At 39.6% G+C, this 20,728-nt stretch overlaps 3 protein-coding genes across 3 annotated transcripts in view; 2 read left to right on the top strand and 1 right to left on the bottom strand.

The window, feature by feature from the left end:
• The first annotated feature begins 4,142 nt into the window (after window positions 1-4,142).
• Window positions 4,143-7,631, top strand: LOC136444554 (glucose-dependent insulinotropic receptor-like). The gene is made up of 3 exons (XM_066442200.1): window positions 4,143-4,795; window positions 6,675-7,045; window positions 7,444-7,631. Exons 2-3 carry the CDS (start codon window positions 6,793-6,795, stop codon window positions 7,629-7,631), a joined length of 441 nt encoding a protein of 146 aa, XP_066298297.1. The 5' UTR covers window positions 4,143-4,795; window positions 6,675-6,792.
• Window positions 7,632-8,280: 649 nt separating this feature from the next.
• On the top strand, window positions 8,281-9,696 carry LOC136436794 (glucose-dependent insulinotropic receptor-like). Its single transcript, XM_066431126.1, has 2 exons — window positions 8,281-8,581; window positions 8,967-9,696. The coding sequence occupies exons 1-2, from the start codon at window positions 8,303-8,305 to the stop codon at window positions 9,429-9,431; spliced, it is 744 nt and encodes a 247-aa protein (XP_066287223.1). The 5' UTR covers window positions 8,281-8,302; the 3' UTR covers window positions 9,432-9,696.
• A 331-nt stretch (window positions 9,697-10,027) lies between these two features.
• Window positions 10,028-20,728, bottom strand: part of LOC136444477 (leucine-rich repeat serine/threonine-protein kinase 1-like) — a 36,795-nt gene continuing 26,094 nt past the window's right edge. Inside the window, exons 26-35 of the mRNA XM_066442079.1 lie at window positions 20,251-20,502; window positions 19,697-19,819; window positions 19,062-19,269; window positions 17,949-18,079; window positions 16,936-17,027; window positions 16,040-16,297; window positions 14,540-14,730; window positions 12,761-12,844; window positions 12,198-12,392; window positions 10,028-11,491 (exon numbers count right to left, since the gene is read on the bottom strand). Of these exons, the coding sequence (XP_066298176.1) occupies window positions 11,307-11,491; window positions 12,198-12,392; window positions 12,761-12,844; window positions 14,540-14,730; window positions 16,040-16,297; window positions 16,936-17,027; window positions 17,949-18,079; window positions 19,062-19,269; window positions 19,697-19,819; window positions 20,251-20,502 (1,719 nt within the window). The 3' untranslated portion in view covers window positions 10,028-11,306. The remainder of the gene's footprint in view (window positions 11,492-12,197; window positions 12,393-12,760; window positions 12,845-14,539; window positions 14,731-16,039; window positions 16,298-16,935; window positions 17,028-17,948; window positions 18,080-19,061; window positions 19,270-19,696; window positions 19,820-20,250; window positions 20,503-20,728) is intronic.

Genomic DNA, 20,728 nt, shown 5'->3' with positions numbered 1-20,728 from the left:
ATTCAAAATGTACAAGTATGACAAAAAGACAACACAACACACAAAGCTTAAAAACAATCCTTTTTTTGTCGATGAAATTCGTTGAGTGCTTTGTCAATTCGATCGACCGCAGCGACACCGCCAGCGTGCAACGGGTCCAGTGAGAGGGGGGCTTTAGGAAAATGGCCGCGGACAAAAAACGGAGCATATGACAAAAAGTTCACAATCTTCCTCACCAACCTCTGCTTGGAGAGTAGATGACTCGGCTGGATAGAATGAGTTCCTTTATAACTATATCAATCTTATGCTATCTATTCAGAAACCGAGACACAAAATAAGTAGACATAACAAAGCGGCGACAAACCCAAGTTATGAAATTCATGCCCTCGCCGCCATTTGTACAGCAGGGGAAAATGGAACAGTACAATCCGACATTTGAATAATAACAGATGCAAAGTTGAGTTGTTGTAGCGAAAGTACAAATTCTCAACCCAAAAAGACAAGAACCTTGAACGAGGACATCAGCGATGCCATCTCGGGAGACAATGGGTTCAAAAGGACAAGAGACACACGATATAGCTAAAAACGCTATGACGCTATATCAAAAGATAAAATAAAAACCCCAAGCCGTGTCCCTGTACTATGCACACTAAAGCGGTTACGATTTTGATTTCTTCAAACATACCTTAAAATATTCACATTCTCGCAACTATTTCAATTATGTGTTGCCTGAAAGCGAATTAATACTAAAATTGCATCAGCTATGTATAACAAGACCTGACCACTAACAATGTTTTCAGTAATTTCATCCATAACTTTTTGACTTAACCCTAACTTATTCAAGGTAGAGGTAACGGTGTAGAATAGTTTCCAGCTTGAAAGCTGTACTTTCTTATGTGTAACTAAGTTTCTTTCTACCTATTTTCCGCTCTACTTTCCTTAAGATTTCATTTAACTCTTCTGTACATCAAGTCTGCTCCTTGTATCTCTTGGGTAGAGACAGTACACATTAGTGAAAGCAAAGCACGTATTTCTATCTGCCTGTACCCATTAGATCAATCGGATTATTGGCACCGTTCAGCCAAATGAACAATTGAGTAACAAAAGCAAACGGTATATTCATGTGCAATGAAGGTCAGTACCTAAGCAAAGCTTTTAACGGTCTCACTCTAAACGTAATACAGTGAAAGGTGATATAGTGCCGCGCATATTGCACGACTTAATGTATAGCCATGTACAATATGAAGTGTCTCTTTGTAGTCAAATGTAGAGGCCTTCTGGCCACTTAACGAACGAGGCTGTCTAAGAGATTCATGCCCAGGGATCTATTGCCTTCTCCAAGTTGCCTTCTGGAGAAATTAGTATCGATTCGAATCCTATTCCTCACGCCTGCCAAGGCGCCAGACCCACATCATTCAGTCTGTGAACTGAAAACAGTCACAGTTAGTCGGAGTGAACCGCATGCAATCTTTTCCGATAAGTTCAGCATGGCTGTTTGCAGTTCCTACGTGAGTTGAAAGATAGCGCTGCTAAACTCAGTGGTTATCTAAATCGCGTGCCTTTTTCACAATGGCTGTTTCAATATTGTGGTCCCTTGGAAAAAAGATTATGGAGACACAAAACTTGCTTACACAGTTACGGCCGATATGATTGTTTTCAAGTATCGAAATACGCAATACCATTGTCGGGAAAGATGTCACTATAGTGATGTATTATAGGGAACGCTAGAAAACCACTTACAAAATGACTTGTCATCATAGAAACCCATAGCTTGCAAACAATCCATTCAATAGCCTGAACAAACTTTGCAACGTCTATTGTACTTGTTGTCTCAATACCTCCGGTTTGGTTGGTAAAATGGTGTCAATGACCTCATTTACTTCGGTAATCTGTTAACGCCAGCTAAGCTCTGTTTTGACAAGTTTATTTGGAAGGCCCACCTGTGTACCTCACGCGTGTAACAGCACGTGTTTTAACACGGACTCATAACTTATAATTTTCTTAGGCCTCCGTTCCACTAGACGGCGATCGCGCTGCGCTCTCGCTGCGACCTGAATCAGATTTGTCTTTTCATAATTGGAATATCATGCAAAATGTAAAAGTATGGCTGAAAAGACAACAAAACACACTAAGCGTAAAAATATTCTTTTTTCATCCATGAAATTCGTTGAGCGCTCTGTTAAATTTTAGTTTGCAGAGAGAGCGCCGTCCTACTGGAATGGGGGTATTACCAAAAATAACTTTCAAACTCAGACTACCATGAAAATGTTTTCCATGGTATACTAATTTGCACAAAGGCTACGTGTACGAAAAACTATTTAACAATGTCCAGCACTACCCATTGCTTGAAATATGATTTGTCAAATACATGTACCCCGATAGGTGGCCGTGAGTTCAATCTCCGGCCGAGTCATACCAAAGACTTTTAAAGATGGTACATACTGCGTTCTCTGCTTAGCGCTCAGCATTTGGGAAAGAGTATGGCAGTTAAACACACACCGCTACCAGCGGATAAAGCCCGCTTATGTAGTGCATGGCCCAAGGGCTACTGAAACGGAGATGCCATCCGGTGCGGGAAGGAACTTTAACTTTAACTGTACCCTGATGCTAGGCTCTACCAGCCTCCGCTGGTCGCTAGGAAAATAGTAGAAATTGGCCAAATAGAGTCAATTGTATGAAGGGAGTCGGCTACGGAGAGAGGGTCAAATTTGCTAATGATACCCTCAATGTCCAAAGTCCCCCGGCAAATATTCTCCCTATAGCCGGCGTTGTTAGTCTGGTATAGAGACTACCCTGATGCGAACCCACCCTAAATTCGCTCAACTTCTGCCAACAACATCCGTGCACCTAACCATCCAGTCAGGTTTTATCAGTTATTTGTCCCCCAGTGACGAGGAAGTGGAGATACAAAGCGCGTGATTGCTGGGCAAATATTTTGCTTGACTTCTGGGAATCCGGCCGCCATAAAGGAACATGTAATAGCGTTAGAGTAGTTAATGAAACCATGGGGGCGACCAAAGTACCCACTCAAATAGTTTGCGCTAAACTTTGTTTTAAAGCTGGACAAAAAAATACGTACAGTATTGAATGAATGAGTCATATAATTAACAGTAATTAACGTGGTCAAATTTTGCCTTCTTGTAAGGCCGCGACATGTTGGAGGAAGTCTTTATGACAGATTGAAAATTGAAATGTCAAACTCTCGTCGGAAGAAGATAAACAACACACAATGGGTTTCTTTGTAACAAAGATACCAGAGTCAGTATATCTGTAAGAAGTTATTAAATATTTCTGATTTATGATTCACGCACAAAATTATATACCATCTGTTTCTGAAATATTTCCGGCACGGTGAAAGAATGACTATATCAACAAATGAAATATACTTCGTAAGTTTTAAATTAAAAAGAAGCACTGTATATAAGGCCTTACACAACACAACACACATTCAGTCACAGTGTCGTACCTTGATCTGATCAATCAAATAGGCGATAAAGATCTGGTCAACGAGTCTTTATAATGTGATTTCAAAGTCCGATTTGCATATTTGTTTGTGTCAAAATCTTGTATGTTTTTGATAAGCGTGTTGGATTTTGAACCCTATGTTAGGATACTGTAAGGCTAAAGCTCAATATAAAAATGTGTAATCCGGGTGAAACTCTGACTCATAGAATGTATTACATACTTTGATCCATCTTATATATGTCAGTAGAAGGACTATTACGATTAAGTCTTCTGTGAAATTGAGGAATCAAAGAGACTTGCGAGAGGCCTATCATAGAATAATTGCTACAAAGAGATAAATCTAAGGAAAAAGTACGGAATGCAACATTTCTATATATCCTTTATCAAAGGCGTTGTATCTACAGAAGGACAAATATATATATGCATCAAATTGCAAAGGAATTGAAATTGGGGACAATTTGAGGTGCAATTAGGTGTAGCTATATTTAGATGTGTAAAACGTTGGGCAAGCATGAGAACAAGGCAGCTTGTGTAAGCAATGTTTACGATGGTAACCGTAAAGTTATTGCCTTGTAAGTGGTTACTGGTATTGCAAAGTTTCCCATCACACAGCGGTCGTGAGGCTCTAATGCACATGTGATCGAGACGCATTTCGCGTGCAAATCGTCGGGGATCACGCGGTATTGAGTACGGACGGCAAACCTCACTACATCATCCTGCTAACACCTGTTCTCATCGCTCGCGTATTGACCCGCGAAGTTTGCGTGTGTTTGTGGCAAATTGGTCGATTTGTTAGCTGCTCGGCGACATTTCCAAGTGTGTGGCTTCAATCGATTACTTGTTGCACCGTCCTACATGATGGTACAATATACCCCTGTGTACGTTTGACTCGCGCCAAACAGGGAACAGTTTGACAAACACCGGTCGGCCCATGTACCAGTATCCCAGCAACGGCATCCACTGGACTAAACCAACCTTGCTTGGCGTTAGTTAATGTATAATTAGAACCACAGATAGAACAACATTACCGGACCTGTTGCTACTGGGCTACTTTTACCCCAGGCCGCTACAATAGTCCTCCTATATTTTTGGAACGTAGCACATTGTTCGTACGTCAACACTATCGTACCTTGTTCCCAAGATAAGGCGTTTTAACGTCATTATTATTTAATTTGTTACCAACTCCCATGTCGTAACCTTTTGATTGCAAAGACCCCCTGTACAACCCGATGTAAACACAGACCGCCGGCTCAAGCCAGATCGTGCCGTCTACGTTTGTTACGTGTCAAGGGACAAGGAAATTTCTGAGTACTAGACCAGAAGTTGTCCTTGCAGAAAAAAGGCAGATACGGTAAGTTGGTGATCATTTCTTTCTTGTATAAATGTAAAACTTTTGCTGTCTGACACTAGTTACAAATGAAACAATGCTGCTTTAAACGATATACCGTCTACATGGGGTCCGGACTAGGAAGACTATGCTTCAACTTGAAAGTAGTAGACATTATACATTAAGTTATATCACTTTGCGGAACTTTGTGTTAAGGATAGAATGGCATGGAAACGAGTACACAACATGTTTATACATCAAGGACGGTTGTTTTTAAATTATGGTCAAAGAGGAACAGTAATTTCAAAAAGCCGTACCATGTCATGACTGGCCATTGGCAAGTTTAATCAGTCTTTGTTGCTGCCCCATTATGTCAGTGTTTTCAACAACTTTGTTGGTCTACAGTCATTTCATATTTGATATATTCAGGGACGTGTGTCGATTGTATGCTCAGCTGCAAAAATTCTTCTATAGATGGTAGCATTAGTTCAGGAGACTTAAAACCTAATGCAAGAGAGTGCAACTTTGAAAATAGATTATCGGTGAAATAGGAATATGTCTTGGATGTCTTGGCAGGCAGGGTTTTCGGCCCAGAACCCTGCTGTCCCGGGTTCGAATCCCATGACGCCATCGATATTGTGCCCTTGGGAAAAAGCACATTACACGACTTTCCTCCCTCCACCCATGTGTAAAAACGGGTATATTATGTGTGGGTCACCACACCAGCAATATCTGCCTGTGTCACACGTGTATTGCACTGTTGCCATTCTAATGGGAAAAAATTGTAAAATGAGCAACGACAACTGTCGTAATAAGAATTGTACCAACGGAACAGGCTGCGACATGTACAACACACAGAGCCATTATTGTATTTTGAATACAGGATGTAATGGTATCATATGCCATATACAAATTATCAGCCCTTCTTCCTGTATAGCTAACTTATAGATCTGAATTTAGAATGTTGCTGGGTTGGTCATCACGTTTCCGTTTGATAGTAGTTTTGTAAAAAAAGTGTTCGAAATAAATGCGCTCATTCACCCTATAAACTATATTGGTCTTAACAGAAAGTGCTGTATGCATATCGCACAACAGTATATTATAAAGGGCACTTAACGATTAAGGAAGCTGCGGTTTTATTATGTAGTTGTGCACCCTTCAAACAAGATAAGTAGTGAACCGTTCTATTGACTTCCATATAGACTGAACTGTACATGTATCTGAAGTGTACCATAAACTGTGTATGAGTACATTTTCTGAGAGCCCTTTAGACCCCATTTTCTATTGCATTCTGTATGTTTTATAAGCACTAAAATATGTCTATTTCCGGTATTAAAACATGAAGTTTCAATATGTGTCACACTGTAAGGGCAAGTTTTGGACTTAACGAAGGCTTTTGAGAATTGTGTCATCCTTATTTCAGCTACATACAAGTTTATGTTCAGAGCAGATTTGAGTGTATTTATAGACCTGCAGCAAGTGTTGTATACAGACTTTACTTTTTCCAATAGTTGCATCATTTATTCAAGGTTCAGTCCACTTTACCAGACCTTAGCTTCAGTCTTGACTAAAACAAACATATTAAGAACGTACAGGTTCGTTAATGGCCCTGCCCTGGTAGCATAGCTTTCTCTCGAGGCATCGAGATCTTATCCCAATAAAATATTCCATTTCCTATTCATGAAAGTCACGCCGAAAATCCATTAACGCTAAACGTACACTTTTAAAATCTCCACAGACACTCTCTCGTTGTAGACATACCATTACTTAATTGCGAACCACATTATCTCGGAAATGTGCATGTTGCTATCAGGGATGTGTGTGTACTGAGCTGGTTTATATTTGCATGTTACTATGGCTACCAAAGCTCTAATTCTGCAATACGTTGTTCCTGTTCCAACAGGCGTGTATAAAGAAAGGTCGACATTCACACTAAGCAAGAGAAACTTCACGGAGAAAGGGTCGGGCACTCGGATCATACAAGAGACGAAAATTCTTTTGGGGGGTTCTCCACACATGCAATGGGTGATAACAACACCCATTCAACGACTGTTGGAACGTCGACTACACAGTTGTTACTAGATAGCTTCATGGACAACTCTTCGGTCTCCAATGGCTCTGTCTTCACACAGAACGACTTTGTGTTCGCCTACGCGCTCATCCCACTGAGTACCATCATCATAGTGGGAAACATACTGGTGCTGATCTCAGCAGTAGCCATGACCAAGTTCCGTAACCATGTTGGCTACTTCTTCATAGCCAACCTGGCAATAGGTATGCTTCTGGAGTTGATAAGATGAAAAAAACACCATTTAGCTTTGTCCTTTCTGAATTTTAATCAATGTTTTACTGAAAATTCCAATTTTTGCTGCATTACATACCAGCTGCATTGTTGTAAATTACATATTTGGTTTAGTTTTCGATTAGAATAATTTTACAGCTTTCACTAATATAATACATGTATGAGAATAGATTCATATGGTGGAATTATGTTGCCATGGTTAACAAGGATGTTACAAAACCATATTTAGATAAATCCCGATCAAATTCAAAATAAAAAGTTAAAGGTGACAGACAATCTTAAGAACAGCTTCAGCAACCTTAATTATAAACGATGTTTTATCCTCTTCCGAAAACGGTTTCTATTCTCAATCTTGAATCTTTTTTTCCAGCTGACCTCCTGTTGGGAGTGGTCAGTACTGTATCCATCTTCAACATTTTCCTGCGCCATTCTGACGAGAACTTGGCTACCTGCATCCTGCGGATCGGGTTGATAGTAATGTCCTGCGCAGCCTCGGTCTTCACCATCGCCTGTATCGCCATTGACCGCTGCATAGCCATCAACTATGCCTTAAGGTAAATATCTGTATGGTTTAAGCCCCCCTTTCACTGAGCCCGCGGCACCCTGGCGGCGTCGCTGTGTCTTAAACTGTATTTGTGTTACCCTTGACTTTATAATGGGAATATCATCAAAACGTACAAGTATGACCAAAAAGACAACAAAACACACAAAGCTTTAAAATATTCGTTTTTTGTCGATGAAATTCGTTGAGTTCTTGGCCAATTTGATCGGCCGTAGCGACGCCGCCAGCGTGCCGGTGAGGGGAGGGCTTTAGGGAGGAGGGCGCAACCATCAGTGCGCTAAATGTCTTTGAACATCAACATTGGCAAACTAGATTACTGTGACCCCAGGACTTCTCTTGAATCTGCCATTAGAGCTACGTCTGTGGGTGTTTTCATCAACTTTACGTTAACGACAAAACATTTAGTACTGTTCGGGATGCAAATGTACGTAACCTGGCCTCCATTTAACGTCCTATCCGACGTCCCTAACCGAAGCTAAGTACTCATTTACACCTGAGTGAAGTGAGGAAAGTGCCCAAGGGCACAACATCGGGGCATATTGGTGGTTTCGAACCCGGGACCTCTCGACTGTGGGTGAAACACCCTACCGATTGCACACAGCATCAGTATCAGATGCCGAACAAATAGTCTGCAGAGTACTGCCTGTTTAAAATTCCTCATCTTTTGATGCACTACAGGTATAAGGAACTGGTGACACCAGCAAGGGCACTTATGGGCATTGCTGTGACGTGGGTCGTGGCTATCCTATATGGTTTCTTCCCTTTGACCAGTCTCAGCAGTAAATATGACAACAAGTGCTCCTTCCTCACCGTGCTGAGTAAAGAGTACACGCTGGCTCTCTTCTTCGCCGGGTTTCTTCCGACTGTCATCCTCATCATCGTCATCTACACATCGCTTTGTCTCGTGACTAGAAAACAGTTGAAGAAAATCAACGCATTAGACCAGGTACGGTAGCAATGATATACATTGTATCTTGTTTTTGCAGTCATCTAACGTCAACAATCTTTAAAGTATATGTACATGTATCTTAGTCATCTTAGTTTTCCTTTGTCTCATGTATCAGCTCTGTCAGCATCATTACAAATTTTCTTCGAACATGCAAAAGCATATCCTTAAAAAGCCTCTTGCAATTTGTCAACAAGCGCCTATAGCAACGACTTTGGCATAATTCAAACGGCCAAATTAAAGGTTGGGAGTTTAAATTAAAGCTCTTAACATTTATCAACTCCTAAGAACTCAATAAACAGTTGCCAATTTTAGAAAAGGGTTGAGCATTTACAAAATGTTCATGACAGTTATATATTATGTCTTTTTGCTATTTCTCCACCAGTTCCGACGGGGAAGCAGCCAGAGCACAACAGGACAGCTTCGGTACCAGAAAATGAAGAGAAACCTGAAAGCCATCAAAACTCTGGCCCTGGTCATAGGCACGTTCTTCGCCTGTTGGTTGCCCTTCTTCGTGACTGCCTTGGTTCAGGTGTTCTGCGGAGAAAAATGTGACCTTGAAGACATAGCAGGAACGTACTTAGTGTTGCTAGGATTCTTAAACTCGGCCCTTAATCCCGCAATATACGCTTACTTTAACAGGGACTTTAGGAAAAGCATGAGGTCCCTTTGTTGCAAGAATAGAGTTGAGCCGTCAGACCAGCTGAGGCAATCGGTGAATTTACGAAGGCAGTCGGCACTGAGCGGTGCTCGGGAGCCCGGAGACTTCGCAACGATCGCACAGAGACCAAGACTAGACACGTGCCGCTCAGTTAGCACAGCTGAGGAGGATGCAAACAAGAATAGATAGGAAGGAAAAGAACTTTATTTATCACCGTAGTTGACCGTTAGTGGAAAGTTACATACTGTAAGCCGCCATTGCTTCATTTATCTGGTTTTTGTCAATCCTATGTTCCAGAATTGTCATCAAATCATGCACCTGTAAGCTGAAAGGAAACATGATGTACAAGTCAGTGAATATGTGTACCGAATGTTCTTGTAATAAGCCGTATGGTGGTCTAACTCAAATGTCTATAGAGTTCACACAATGTGGAAGACTCTCAATACACTCCGCTTAGTCCGCTATAACAAATATTTTGGCTGTTGTAGTATTTTTGGAGTCAATGATTTGACTTGAATTACACAATGATGAAACAAATATAAGAAGTCGGAAGCACGAAGTGCGGAAAATAAAACCTAGTATTGTAGGAATACAGGCAGGATAACGTAACATATTAAGAGATCCAAGCACTATGTATATCAATAAAAACTACCTAAACAATATTGAAGATAGAAGAAACTCAATGGCTTTAGTCAGGACAAAATATATCAGACCCATCAAAAAGCAGCAGCATTTTGGGGAAATGCAGCCTTTGTCAGATAAAGAAATGATACGGGGAGAGGAAGTTGCATAGTACAACACAGTGCACATGGAGCTTTTATTGTCTGAAATTCTGAGAACTACAGAGTACAGCCTGCAGTACAAATATTGCCAGGAAATACATACTTCCTGACCAGGAAAAGCCTCTTACTCTAAACAATGACTTCCTTTGCAGCCTTGCGGTATATTGCAACTGGGCAATACTTCTCTATACAATGTTTATATGGCATTGTGTAACAATAGCACCTATAAATCAATGTATGCGATCTCAACTAGCATGGCCTAAATTCATAATGCAAAGTATGAACAGCATCATGGTTTCAACATTTATAAATATTTCATGTAATTACATTCCATAAAGAATGTACAATTTGTTTTATAAAACCAAAAACCATAAAAACAAATCATAAAATGTATTTTTAATTATACTATATCGATTTATATTATTCAAATAACAGCTCTGTTCCATGCAGCACACTTTAAGATATAATAATGTACATGTATTTATAGAGCTTTGGTTATCTTTCATGTGGAAAGATATTTAGACATTTATCTATTCTTGCAATACCAAATTTTGCATAGGTTTCAGCACAAAAAATTGCAGCTAAAAGTAACTTTGCAATACAACAGACTAGATTGTGGAAGAGGGAGTGTAAAAATAGATAATAAAATATTTACGCCTGCACATTGAGGGGTTCACACAAGAAGAAAGATTGTGCATTAAAGCGGAAATTGCACAATATGTTGACCTGAAAAAAATTGCAACAAAATTTACACTCCACCAGCACATTTCTTCCTTGTCTTAGCTCTGCATATAGTACATTATGATAAAACTTTACTCATTACAGCCAAAGATATATCAGCTCCTCTGTCCAAGTTAATCTTTAGCACAAAATCAAACTTTCAGCAAAAATAAAATAAAAACTCATGGAAAACATTGCCATTAAATCTGTGTCAGATTTCCATGTTATATACATTACAAAATATAATTATCATTCTTGTGTCCGAAAGGCCAGACGATTCCTTTCTCCAAAATTTACCCGACCCTTAGCCTCTACCGGGCTTTGCTGATCGCTGGGAAAATAGTAGAAATCAGCCAAATAGAGTGAATAGTATGCCTAAGGTAGTCGGCTATGTAGGGTCCGTTGGTCACCTATTGACCTGCCCTGCATAGCGGATTACCCTTGGAATACTATTCACTCTGTTTGGCCGATTTCTACTATTTTCCCAGCGGAGCCTGGTATATAGAGGCTACCCGACCCTATCCACAAATCTTCTGATACCAGTCCAAACGTCCTCAATATCTCAACACTGCCCAGCCAACTCCCAACTATCTGCATCCCACACCAGTAGTATGGACTCTGAAGAAGGCCTGCTCTGCTCGATGTGACTACCCTGCATGTGGTTCTGTAGAAGATAGTTATAGCCTTGTCCTATTGTCAGCAACTGACTCTTCTGCTGTTTGTTGCTTTGAGAATCTTGGTCTGCACCTGTGAAGAACCAAAACAGGGTTAAATTTTACAGACCATTATTTGGACCTACATTATATACACTATAATATAGTCATGAAGATATACTGTATTGCAAAAACTAATGCTACTGACATAATGATAAACCTTTAGTTACCACAATTGTCATCATCAATTACCATGATATGCATGTATCAAAAGTGTAACAAAATATTTAGGAAAATTAGTCATGGATTATGACATAGATTATTGGGAATACAGTTTTAAGGCCAATTAAGAACAGAGATGATGACAATGGTTCACAATTGTCTTCACCACATTTACATATCAATTCATAGTTTTGGTTAAATACTTGTTGGACTTCAGATTTTCTTCAATCACTGACTATGTAGTGGATGCAAACTAAAATGTCCATATACACAACTTACCCAGTTGCTTAAGTAGCTTTTTTATTGTGTATCTTATTACCTGGATGTCTAACCATCTTTAACATTATGACACATTTAGTCAAAGTTGTTTTTATACGAAAGCTTTTATGGACCAATACCATAGCCCCACTCAACTAGAAATAAAATACAAAACATAAAAAAAATACTAATTTTTTGCTGACATGCAGCGCCTCTCTCATTGGTCGAGCAGATCACTGACATGTTATCAATGGTTGAACTGCTAATTGTGATGGATAGTCAGGATCGGTCCATTTGTTCCACATTCTCATCAGCCTTACCTTGCTGTAATAGGGACTCTGACAGCTGTATCCCAGAAGATACAGGGATGATGTACTTCACATCTTCCAGATGACCTTTGACCTGTGCAAGACAGGTCATCTTGGAGGCATCGCAGATGAGAAGGTGACCCCAGACCGTCCCCACATACAGCTGGTCACCTTGCACCTGCAGACATGTCACCTGGCAGCTGCCAGCTGTAACAGGTGTCAGGGAATGCAACATTTGAGATCACATCTTCATAGATTACATTTCCTTTACTGCTTGTATATTCAATATTAAGAAGTACATGTAGTAAGACATTTCTTCACAAATCTTATCATATTTCTTGTCTGTTTCATCATCATAATCATTATCATCATCCTTGCCAAATTTCAGTGAGGTGGGCCGTCTTTGTCTCGAGGTTGCTTAAGACACATATTTCTAATAGTGCCCTCATCACTTGAAAAATTCACCATACATTCTCTTCATTGGTAAGAAAGAATTAAATTATTCAAAGTGTGACAACTCTACCACTCATAAATATGAGCGTTTTTATCTTCTTTTTTTCTTTCAAAGTCCTTACCATGTAGATTTGGCAGGCAGTCCTTACAGTCTAACGTGTGTGTGTTGTACCAGGTGTTGACCTCCCACTTGTAAACAATTGTTCCTGAAGGAAGAAAAAGTTCCAAAGGTCTAAATAACAGCAAAAGGCATTGGTTCTGTCATAATGTACTAAGAACATTTTTAAGGCCTGCACATAACGTATTATAAAGGGCCTACTTTATAGACTGTATGGTAGATATATATTCAGCAAAAGGCATTGGTTCTGACACACATGTACTAAGGGCATTTTTGATGGCTTGCACATAACGTATTGTACATTTGGCCTACTTAATAGAATATATGGTTTTATGATGCAATTTAATTACTGTAGCCACACTGCATACCCATATCTCTAGCTTTGTAAAGTATATTCTTCATGTGTAAGCCTGACTGTGCAGCATTGCACACAGGTCCAATTGATAGCCCTATGCCCTATAGATAGAGTTAGGCTGAGGACAATGTACAACATTATCATCAATGGCATACTTGCATTCCACATTGAGGTACAAAATACAGTGCTAGAGCAACAGTTTTCCCATGGATGTATCTGGTAGAAACAATTGCGGCATTGTACGTATCAAACCATACGTCTAATCCACGTGCGTACTTGTAATTTATATACTTGATCCAAGCGACAGCCGAACCTAGGGAATGATTGATCACACTTTTAATTGCTTTCTTGACGGAACAATTTGTCAGCACAAAATCAATAATTGAGTCGTTCTTTTTGAATGCCACAAAAAATCCAAACAGTTCTAGATTCAGAACTTTGTGCCTCAATTTTAGTGCCCATGGCAACGTCCTAACACTTCATAAAAGATTTATTGTGTATGTAGGTTAATGTCGCATGCTCAGTTAAGCAACAAGGGCATGTTTAACACACGTCAGCTGGCATATTTCCGAAAAGCAAACTTGGTAGAAAATGTATGTACAATTGTGTCAGTTGGAAAACTCATTAGTTAAAGCACTTTGAACATGCTCCATTAGTCTGTATAAACTATTCATGGGTATGTGGCAATGAATGCTGGACACCACTCTGGACCATGCTTAATGGAAATGCTTTAAAAAAAAGGTTTAGTAAGACCAAATTCAAACTTTAATACAGTCATGCATCTTGTCTACCTGAGTCACAAACCCTTTAGAATTTTTTATCTCTAAATCTAGCCTGATAAATCACGCTCCTTAAGCCACCGGTCAGTCCTGGGGGTCAGTAACCTCCGGCAGAGAGCTTGTGTAAACACGCTCTATCTAGATCTCTAAATCCAGTTTTCTAATTTTCTTTATAATCCAAAGGTACACAGTAATCTACATTACTCTCCTACTAGCCATAGCAAAAAAAGACAGTACTGCATAGGGTATAGTTGAGGTACAGACTGAAGCAGCAATTTGCATAGAACTGGATCACATAACATGCTACCCACACAGTAGCAACCACTTTGTATTCGAAGTATTCAAACCTCTTACTTTTAAGGCTTTTAATGGTTACCATATTAAACGAAACAAAACAACACTAAAACCTGGTTTCCCAGTCCTATCCTTAGTCACTGACGAAAGACGTCTGTTTCAAAATTTTATCCAGTTGCTTGGCAATGAGTAACTATTTTTGGGCCAAAACAACACTACTGTACCTTGGTATATAAGCAACATTGCACAACTGAACACTCTATCCATTAGTGTCCACTGTGTATTCAAATCTTTCAGCTTCCAGGATTTTAATGGATTTAAGAATACAGCAATGCCATATATCATGTTTACGTACCTGGGTACACGTACGACCAGACGTTACCGCCCACCCCTGGTCTGTTGGGACCACCTTGGGTAGCTAGGTGCATGACATTGACCTTGGAACACTTGGCGTCAAAGTGGTTCAAGTCCTTTAGCACAACCAGGGATTCCCCATCCACAATCTTCATCCCCCCATCACGCCCTCCAAGCCACAGCTCTGTAGATCTGAAATGTGAATGTTTGGAATATGATTATTAAAATCACATACATTTGTACTATAACTTTACTAAATTGTGGTAAAGACATCTAGAGGAATAATTGTTTGAACTATTACCTTTAAGTTAGCATACTCATAGGTGACAAAATTTAGTGATTTCAATAATGTAAAACAGATAAGTTCCCAAGGGACTCTATCACAAATTATTAAAATTTAAAAAAAAATTGTACATTGATGAAGATTAGACAGTCAAAAAACAGTTAAAGCAACTGGATAAAATTTTGAAACTTTATCCAGTTGCTAGACTAAAAGTTTTTTCTGGGCATATATTTAAATATGCCAAAAAGCACTTACTCCAATGGGTTTACATGAGCCAAAATTTGCTCTTAGTCGGTAAGTCCTGAACTTTATTGTAATTTATGTGTTGTTCTCAGGTGTTACATCATTTTGTCCCCTTTTCGTTAATCAGTAAGTGTAATAATGTCATTGCTGACAAAATATAACATTTTAAAACATGCTGAACAAAGAATTTATGGACATTCCAAGTGCCATGGAAGCTTAAAAGATTATCCTCAATCACATAATTTGGTTATAGGGAGCACTTATTAAATGTTAATGCACCCATGGGATAAGTAGAAAGTATAATATATCATAGTTAATTGTCACATTAAAAGATATTACATCCATTACCATAAGCCATATGTAATCCCTTAAAGAGACATAGGAATAAAAGGGTATTTCATAAACAATGTAATTTATCTTTACACTTAACTCCACTCTATTCCTGACCCCTTTTATTAAATAATCATTCATTATCTTAGACCTGATTCATTATGATGACATCAGAAGGAGGGCATATTCAACCTTCTCCCTGCTGCCTAACTCTGTAACCAATAGAGAATTGGGTGCCAAACAGCTTCTTCCGAGTGCTAAAGCCGGCGTCACAATTCATGCAAGTGTCGGTCAAATTTGTAGATCGCCCCAAGCTTGCCGAATCTCAAAATCGCCCGAGTGTCGACCGTATTTTCCAATGAAAATCTCGGGTGACGTCCGTCAAACACTAAAGACTAAAAATCCCCCGTGAGATGGTACCATCTCTTGGACATGGACGAAGTCAGACTCGACTAACTTGGTAAAAGGCCAATGTTTAGATCAACTTTGATTTCTAAAAATCGCCCGAAGCCCGTGTAATCAACAGAACGTCGCCCGTACTTTGGCCGAAAATGCACATTTGAAGCTCGCCAACACGTCAGCCGAGCTGAATTTCTCATTTGTGACGGGGGCTTAAAGATTAAAAGTAAAGACCACATTGGTTACCTGTTAGAAGAGTTGACAATGGCAGCACTGAATGTGTGGTACTCCAACCTTGCCCTGTGTACCTCTGTCACAGTGATTGGACCGCTGTTCTGAGTACTGCTGTCCCCACCAGAGTACTTGTACTGTACCACAGTACCCAGGGACAGAGCCACTAGGACCGTTCTTGTGTCCGGGATGTGTAGGATGGAGCGCACGGTGTTGGTTCTCCGCACGTTGTTCGACAGGCTTACGGTTTTTAACTTTTCAAGAGTGGACAGTCTGAAAACAACATACATATTTATAGCATATTATTTTTTCTCTTTTAGTTACACAACAGTTACATGTAAGTATCCAGTGACTGTTCTAGTATTAAACATTTTCAAACTTATCCAGATATATATTTGTACTACCATGGTCTAAATGAATGATATACATAACTTAAGCCTACAAACTAAACTTTTACAATGCAGACAAAGAAAAGACCATTCTTCTTTTAACTACCAAAACCCCACAAATTATAGAAAAGGTGGGACATTACGGCTTCCATTGCTTACAAAAGAGAAGTCAAACCCTTCACTAGTCACTAGTTATAGACGAGTACGTTTGTATAGTCTAATCTAGTCTAGCCTCTTTTATATCTATTTTTTACCCTGTTACATGTATTTTATGTATGTTGTGTGCAATTAGCCCCCGGGCAGGAATTTGCAATAAACTTATTATTATACATAATATTGTATAGAAAACCTGAGCCCTTTTGCTATTTCTCCTAGGATTATTTATATTTATTTATCAAAATGTGTCCTTTGCCCTGATGAGAATTGAGCAAATCACATATTACACAAAGATATTGAAAACTCATTGACATATAGTTACTGAGTAATATTTCATCTAACTTGTGTCTCACTGTGGGTATCTACCTGTAGATATGGACCATCGGCTTATCAATACCCATCCAGATCATGTCACCAATGATACACACTCTACACACCACATCTGGCACTTCAAAGGCCTGCAAGACATCAGGAAAACAAACACATGTGTTAGTTAAAATCCTCCTACACCATAAGGTGTATGGGGCGGTGCCCATCCCCGTTTCATAGCCCTGGGCCACACTGTGGTGCAATCACTGCAGCAGGGGGCTAGTCCACTGGCAGTGGAGTATGTTAAACTTCCAGAAGTATGTACAATTTTTATGAAGTCTTTGGTATGACTCAATGCGCCTCTTGTCCAGAGGTGTCCTACCCGGGAATGAACTCAGGCCTTCTGGTTCCAAGTACATGTAATTTGAACCAGATGTGGTAAGTGACAGAAGCGCAGACCACTACACATGTGTACTGAAGGTAAAATAACTATACCAAGACTGGAACTCTGACTAGTTCAATCCAATCCAGTTCTTTGAGAGCAAAAAAAATGAACTCAGTCTGAGCGACTTGCCTAAAATGGTCATGATATAAAAACACACAAATTACAATTTCTTATCATGTCAACAAATTCTTGCTTGGACAGAAATCTATCATGATCACATCAATTGTTTCTGTTTGTAAACCTCTTCCACAAAACATTTACAATAATATTGGAATAATATAATAATTATTACAATATTGAAAAGATTCAAGTTAAATCATTCCTGTTCCCAAACCTATTCCAGGAAAAATCAACAATAATATGAAAAATAATTACATTAAAAACAGTTCTGTTTTCAAGCTTGTTTTTCACAGAAATGTCAACATCTGCAGAGTGTTACTGTACAAGAAACTGATGTCTAAACCAATGAGAATACCAGGGAACAGGTAGTTTAGAATGAGCAAAACAACACAACACAGTCAGGAACAGGAAAAGTACCAGGCTTGGTATACATTGAAAACATTTTTACTTTTCTTCTGTCTTAGGCCTATACCTTAGACATAAACCTTAAGACAAGTGTGCCTACCATTGCATCCTCCTTTAACTTCCCGTCTACCACCTGAAGTATGTCCACCTGTGTGGGGGGTCCGTTCTGTGCCAGGTTACACAGCCACACCTGGGTCACACACTGTTCTATCACACCTCCGTAACCATCATCTGCGGAAACATTGGTACAAACAAAACTGTAAACTTTCCTTCAAGCTTGAGCTCTTGCACACACTGCCTTTCACTTTCAAGTTTCGTGCATATAAATCTAGCCTCTACCAGGCTTCGCAGATGGCTGGAAAAATAGTAGAAGTTGGCCAAATACATGTAGAGTGAATACATGTAGTATGCTAAGGGATCTGGAGTCGGCTACGGAGAAGAGGGCGATATGCCATCCTATTTTCACCTGCCTTTTAACTTTCAGAGCGGCAAACTGTACCCCTATAGCAGACTAACTTCTCTAGTATGTTCTTCTGTGTATTTAGCCAATTTCTACTCTTTCCAGCCGCCTCTGGAGCCTGGTAGAGGCTAATATAAATCCACACGTTTGACATTAAAAAAGAACATACAAAAAGCGGTGACATTAAAAAGTTTCAGGTAAATTTGTGATCTCATAACATTTTGCATTCAAGAAAAGACAACCTCTCTCCCATCTACCTATTACCAGTGGAATCATCAAACACGCTCTTTTGTCTCATGAGCAATTTTATTCTTCCTCAAAGCTAGAAAAGTTGTTTTTCACAGCTTTAGTATCAATTTGTTCAAGGGGCATGCATATATTTTGTCGCTGTAAGCACACACACATGGCGGACTAAAAAACTGATCTGTTATTCCGGCTGACAGTAACCTTGCATTTAGCAATGTCGAACATAGATCCAGCTTTTGATTGTGTTGGTCAACGATTATTGGGTTGTATGAACTGTTAACCACGTTAGTTGTACATAGATTATACATTCTTATCGTGTCGACTTCACCATATACGTTATTGTAAGCTGCGGCGCAATTCAGTCTCCATACTGCAATGCCGTGTTTTTATCAATAAACCAATTACTTCTCACATCCGAGTAACTATGCCTGTTAATTATTATTGATTATTATGATTCAAGATACATAAAACTGACAGCCATTGTATAGAGATGGCAACAGAATTTACCTATCACTTGAACTTGTTCAGAGTAAGTAGCACAAGCTACAAGTGCAGTCTTCCCTGGCCCATCAGCCACTGGCATTGCCTGCAATAGCAGAGGGAACTCAGGACACCTAGCAGCTTTGTGTATGTCTGCAGCCCGGGGTCGGTTGTGTGGATCGTGTGACCAACACAGGCTCATGATGTCCAAGATGTTGGTTGGGTAGCTCCTCTCCTGCATTTATATAAAAGAGTATACATTATTATCATTATGATAGCAGGAATTTACGTCCCAAAAATCAAATCAGCAAATAAACACATTTTTTGTAGAGGACTTTATTGAAGTTAGAGACAAGGAGATGGGACATAACACACATAAAGATGGTGTGGCGCAACGGTAAGAGCATTGGACTGAGAACCAAAAGGGCCCGGGTTTGATGCTCACCATGCCCTGACGTTGTGCCCTTGGGAAAGGCACTTTACACGACCTTCTTTGGCTAATCTGTCTAAAAGTGTGCCAAAAAAAACACACTACGAATTTGGTTGCCGAAGTGCCAACATCTAGTTATTTGCAACCAAAAACCGTACTTCATGACTACTGTAACAACATTTTATTCTAAATAAAATGAAGGCAACTTTGAAGAACACATAGATATGATTACCTTTTCTGTAAGAGGTGGTCTCTTCTCCCTGAGGATGAGGTCGTTGATTTGGTCTAGTCCTTCAAACGGCTGCTTCAGACTCAGCAGCTCATACAGGAACATGGCGAAGGAGAAACAGTCCACCTGTTCATAGACACATCATGATGGAAGAGTTAACAAGCAGCAGGTATAGGGTGAGTATTGATAAGCAAAGGTTTCTATCCTTCTCATATTGCTTTAACTCTGTCCTCTTTTTTAAGAGTCACTTTTGCAAAAACTGAAACAATCCAAATCAATGGACATGCATTATACATGTACGCCAACTTTGAAATTTCCTTTTATGTATTTTCTCAGTACCATGTACACATGTGCAAGGACATATGTTATTTAAAGGATTTATCAAGACTATACATTTACGTATTCATTAGTACTTCAATCATGTGATTATCTGTATCTTTGTTATTTTGACCCTTACCTCTCGATCTTCTTCTATGACCTCAATGAAAAGCGGCCAGCAAGTTTTTCATGAATAATAAAAGGCTCAAACAGAATGGCTATGCTAGTATACACAGTACCTTCTCAGTGTATGCCTCCATCCCATAATGCTGTACAATCTCGGGTGCCATGTACCCTGGTGACCCTCCGTAACCCTTGACCTCTCCCCGGGGCATGGCCGCCCTGCTGATGCCGTAGTCTGCCAGCTTGACGTGAACGTTACAGGTCGGGTCGTCCGCGGGCGCCGGGAGGGACCACACCAGCACGTTCTGCGCCTTCAGGTCTCGATAGATGATGCGGTGAGAGTGGAGGTACGAGATGGCTGAGGAGATCTGAAAAATCAAATCATTTATATAAAAAGATATATATTTGACAGTGTCACAAAGCCATACAATTTGTCATGTTTCCACACTTCTCTAACTTATGATTAAAAATACTTTTTATGCTAAGTTTTGTCTTGATAAATTTTCTTTCAAGACTGTATTGATGAAAAAGATTAGCTTCAGCATGGAAAGTTTCAAAATCTTTTGTTAGTTACTACATTTGTAGCTTGAAACC

This window comes from Branchiostoma lanceolatum, chromosome 1, assembly GCF_035083965.1.
Source record: "Branchiostoma lanceolatum isolate klBraLanc5 chromosome 1, klBraLanc5.hap2, whole genome shotgun sequence".
Classification (NCBI taxonomy): Eukaryota; Metazoa; Chordata; class Leptocardii; order Amphioxiformes; family Branchiostomatidae; genus Branchiostoma; species Branchiostoma lanceolatum.
Note: the sequence above shows the minus strand (reverse complement) of the source record. Positions and strands in the feature narration are given on the sequence as shown.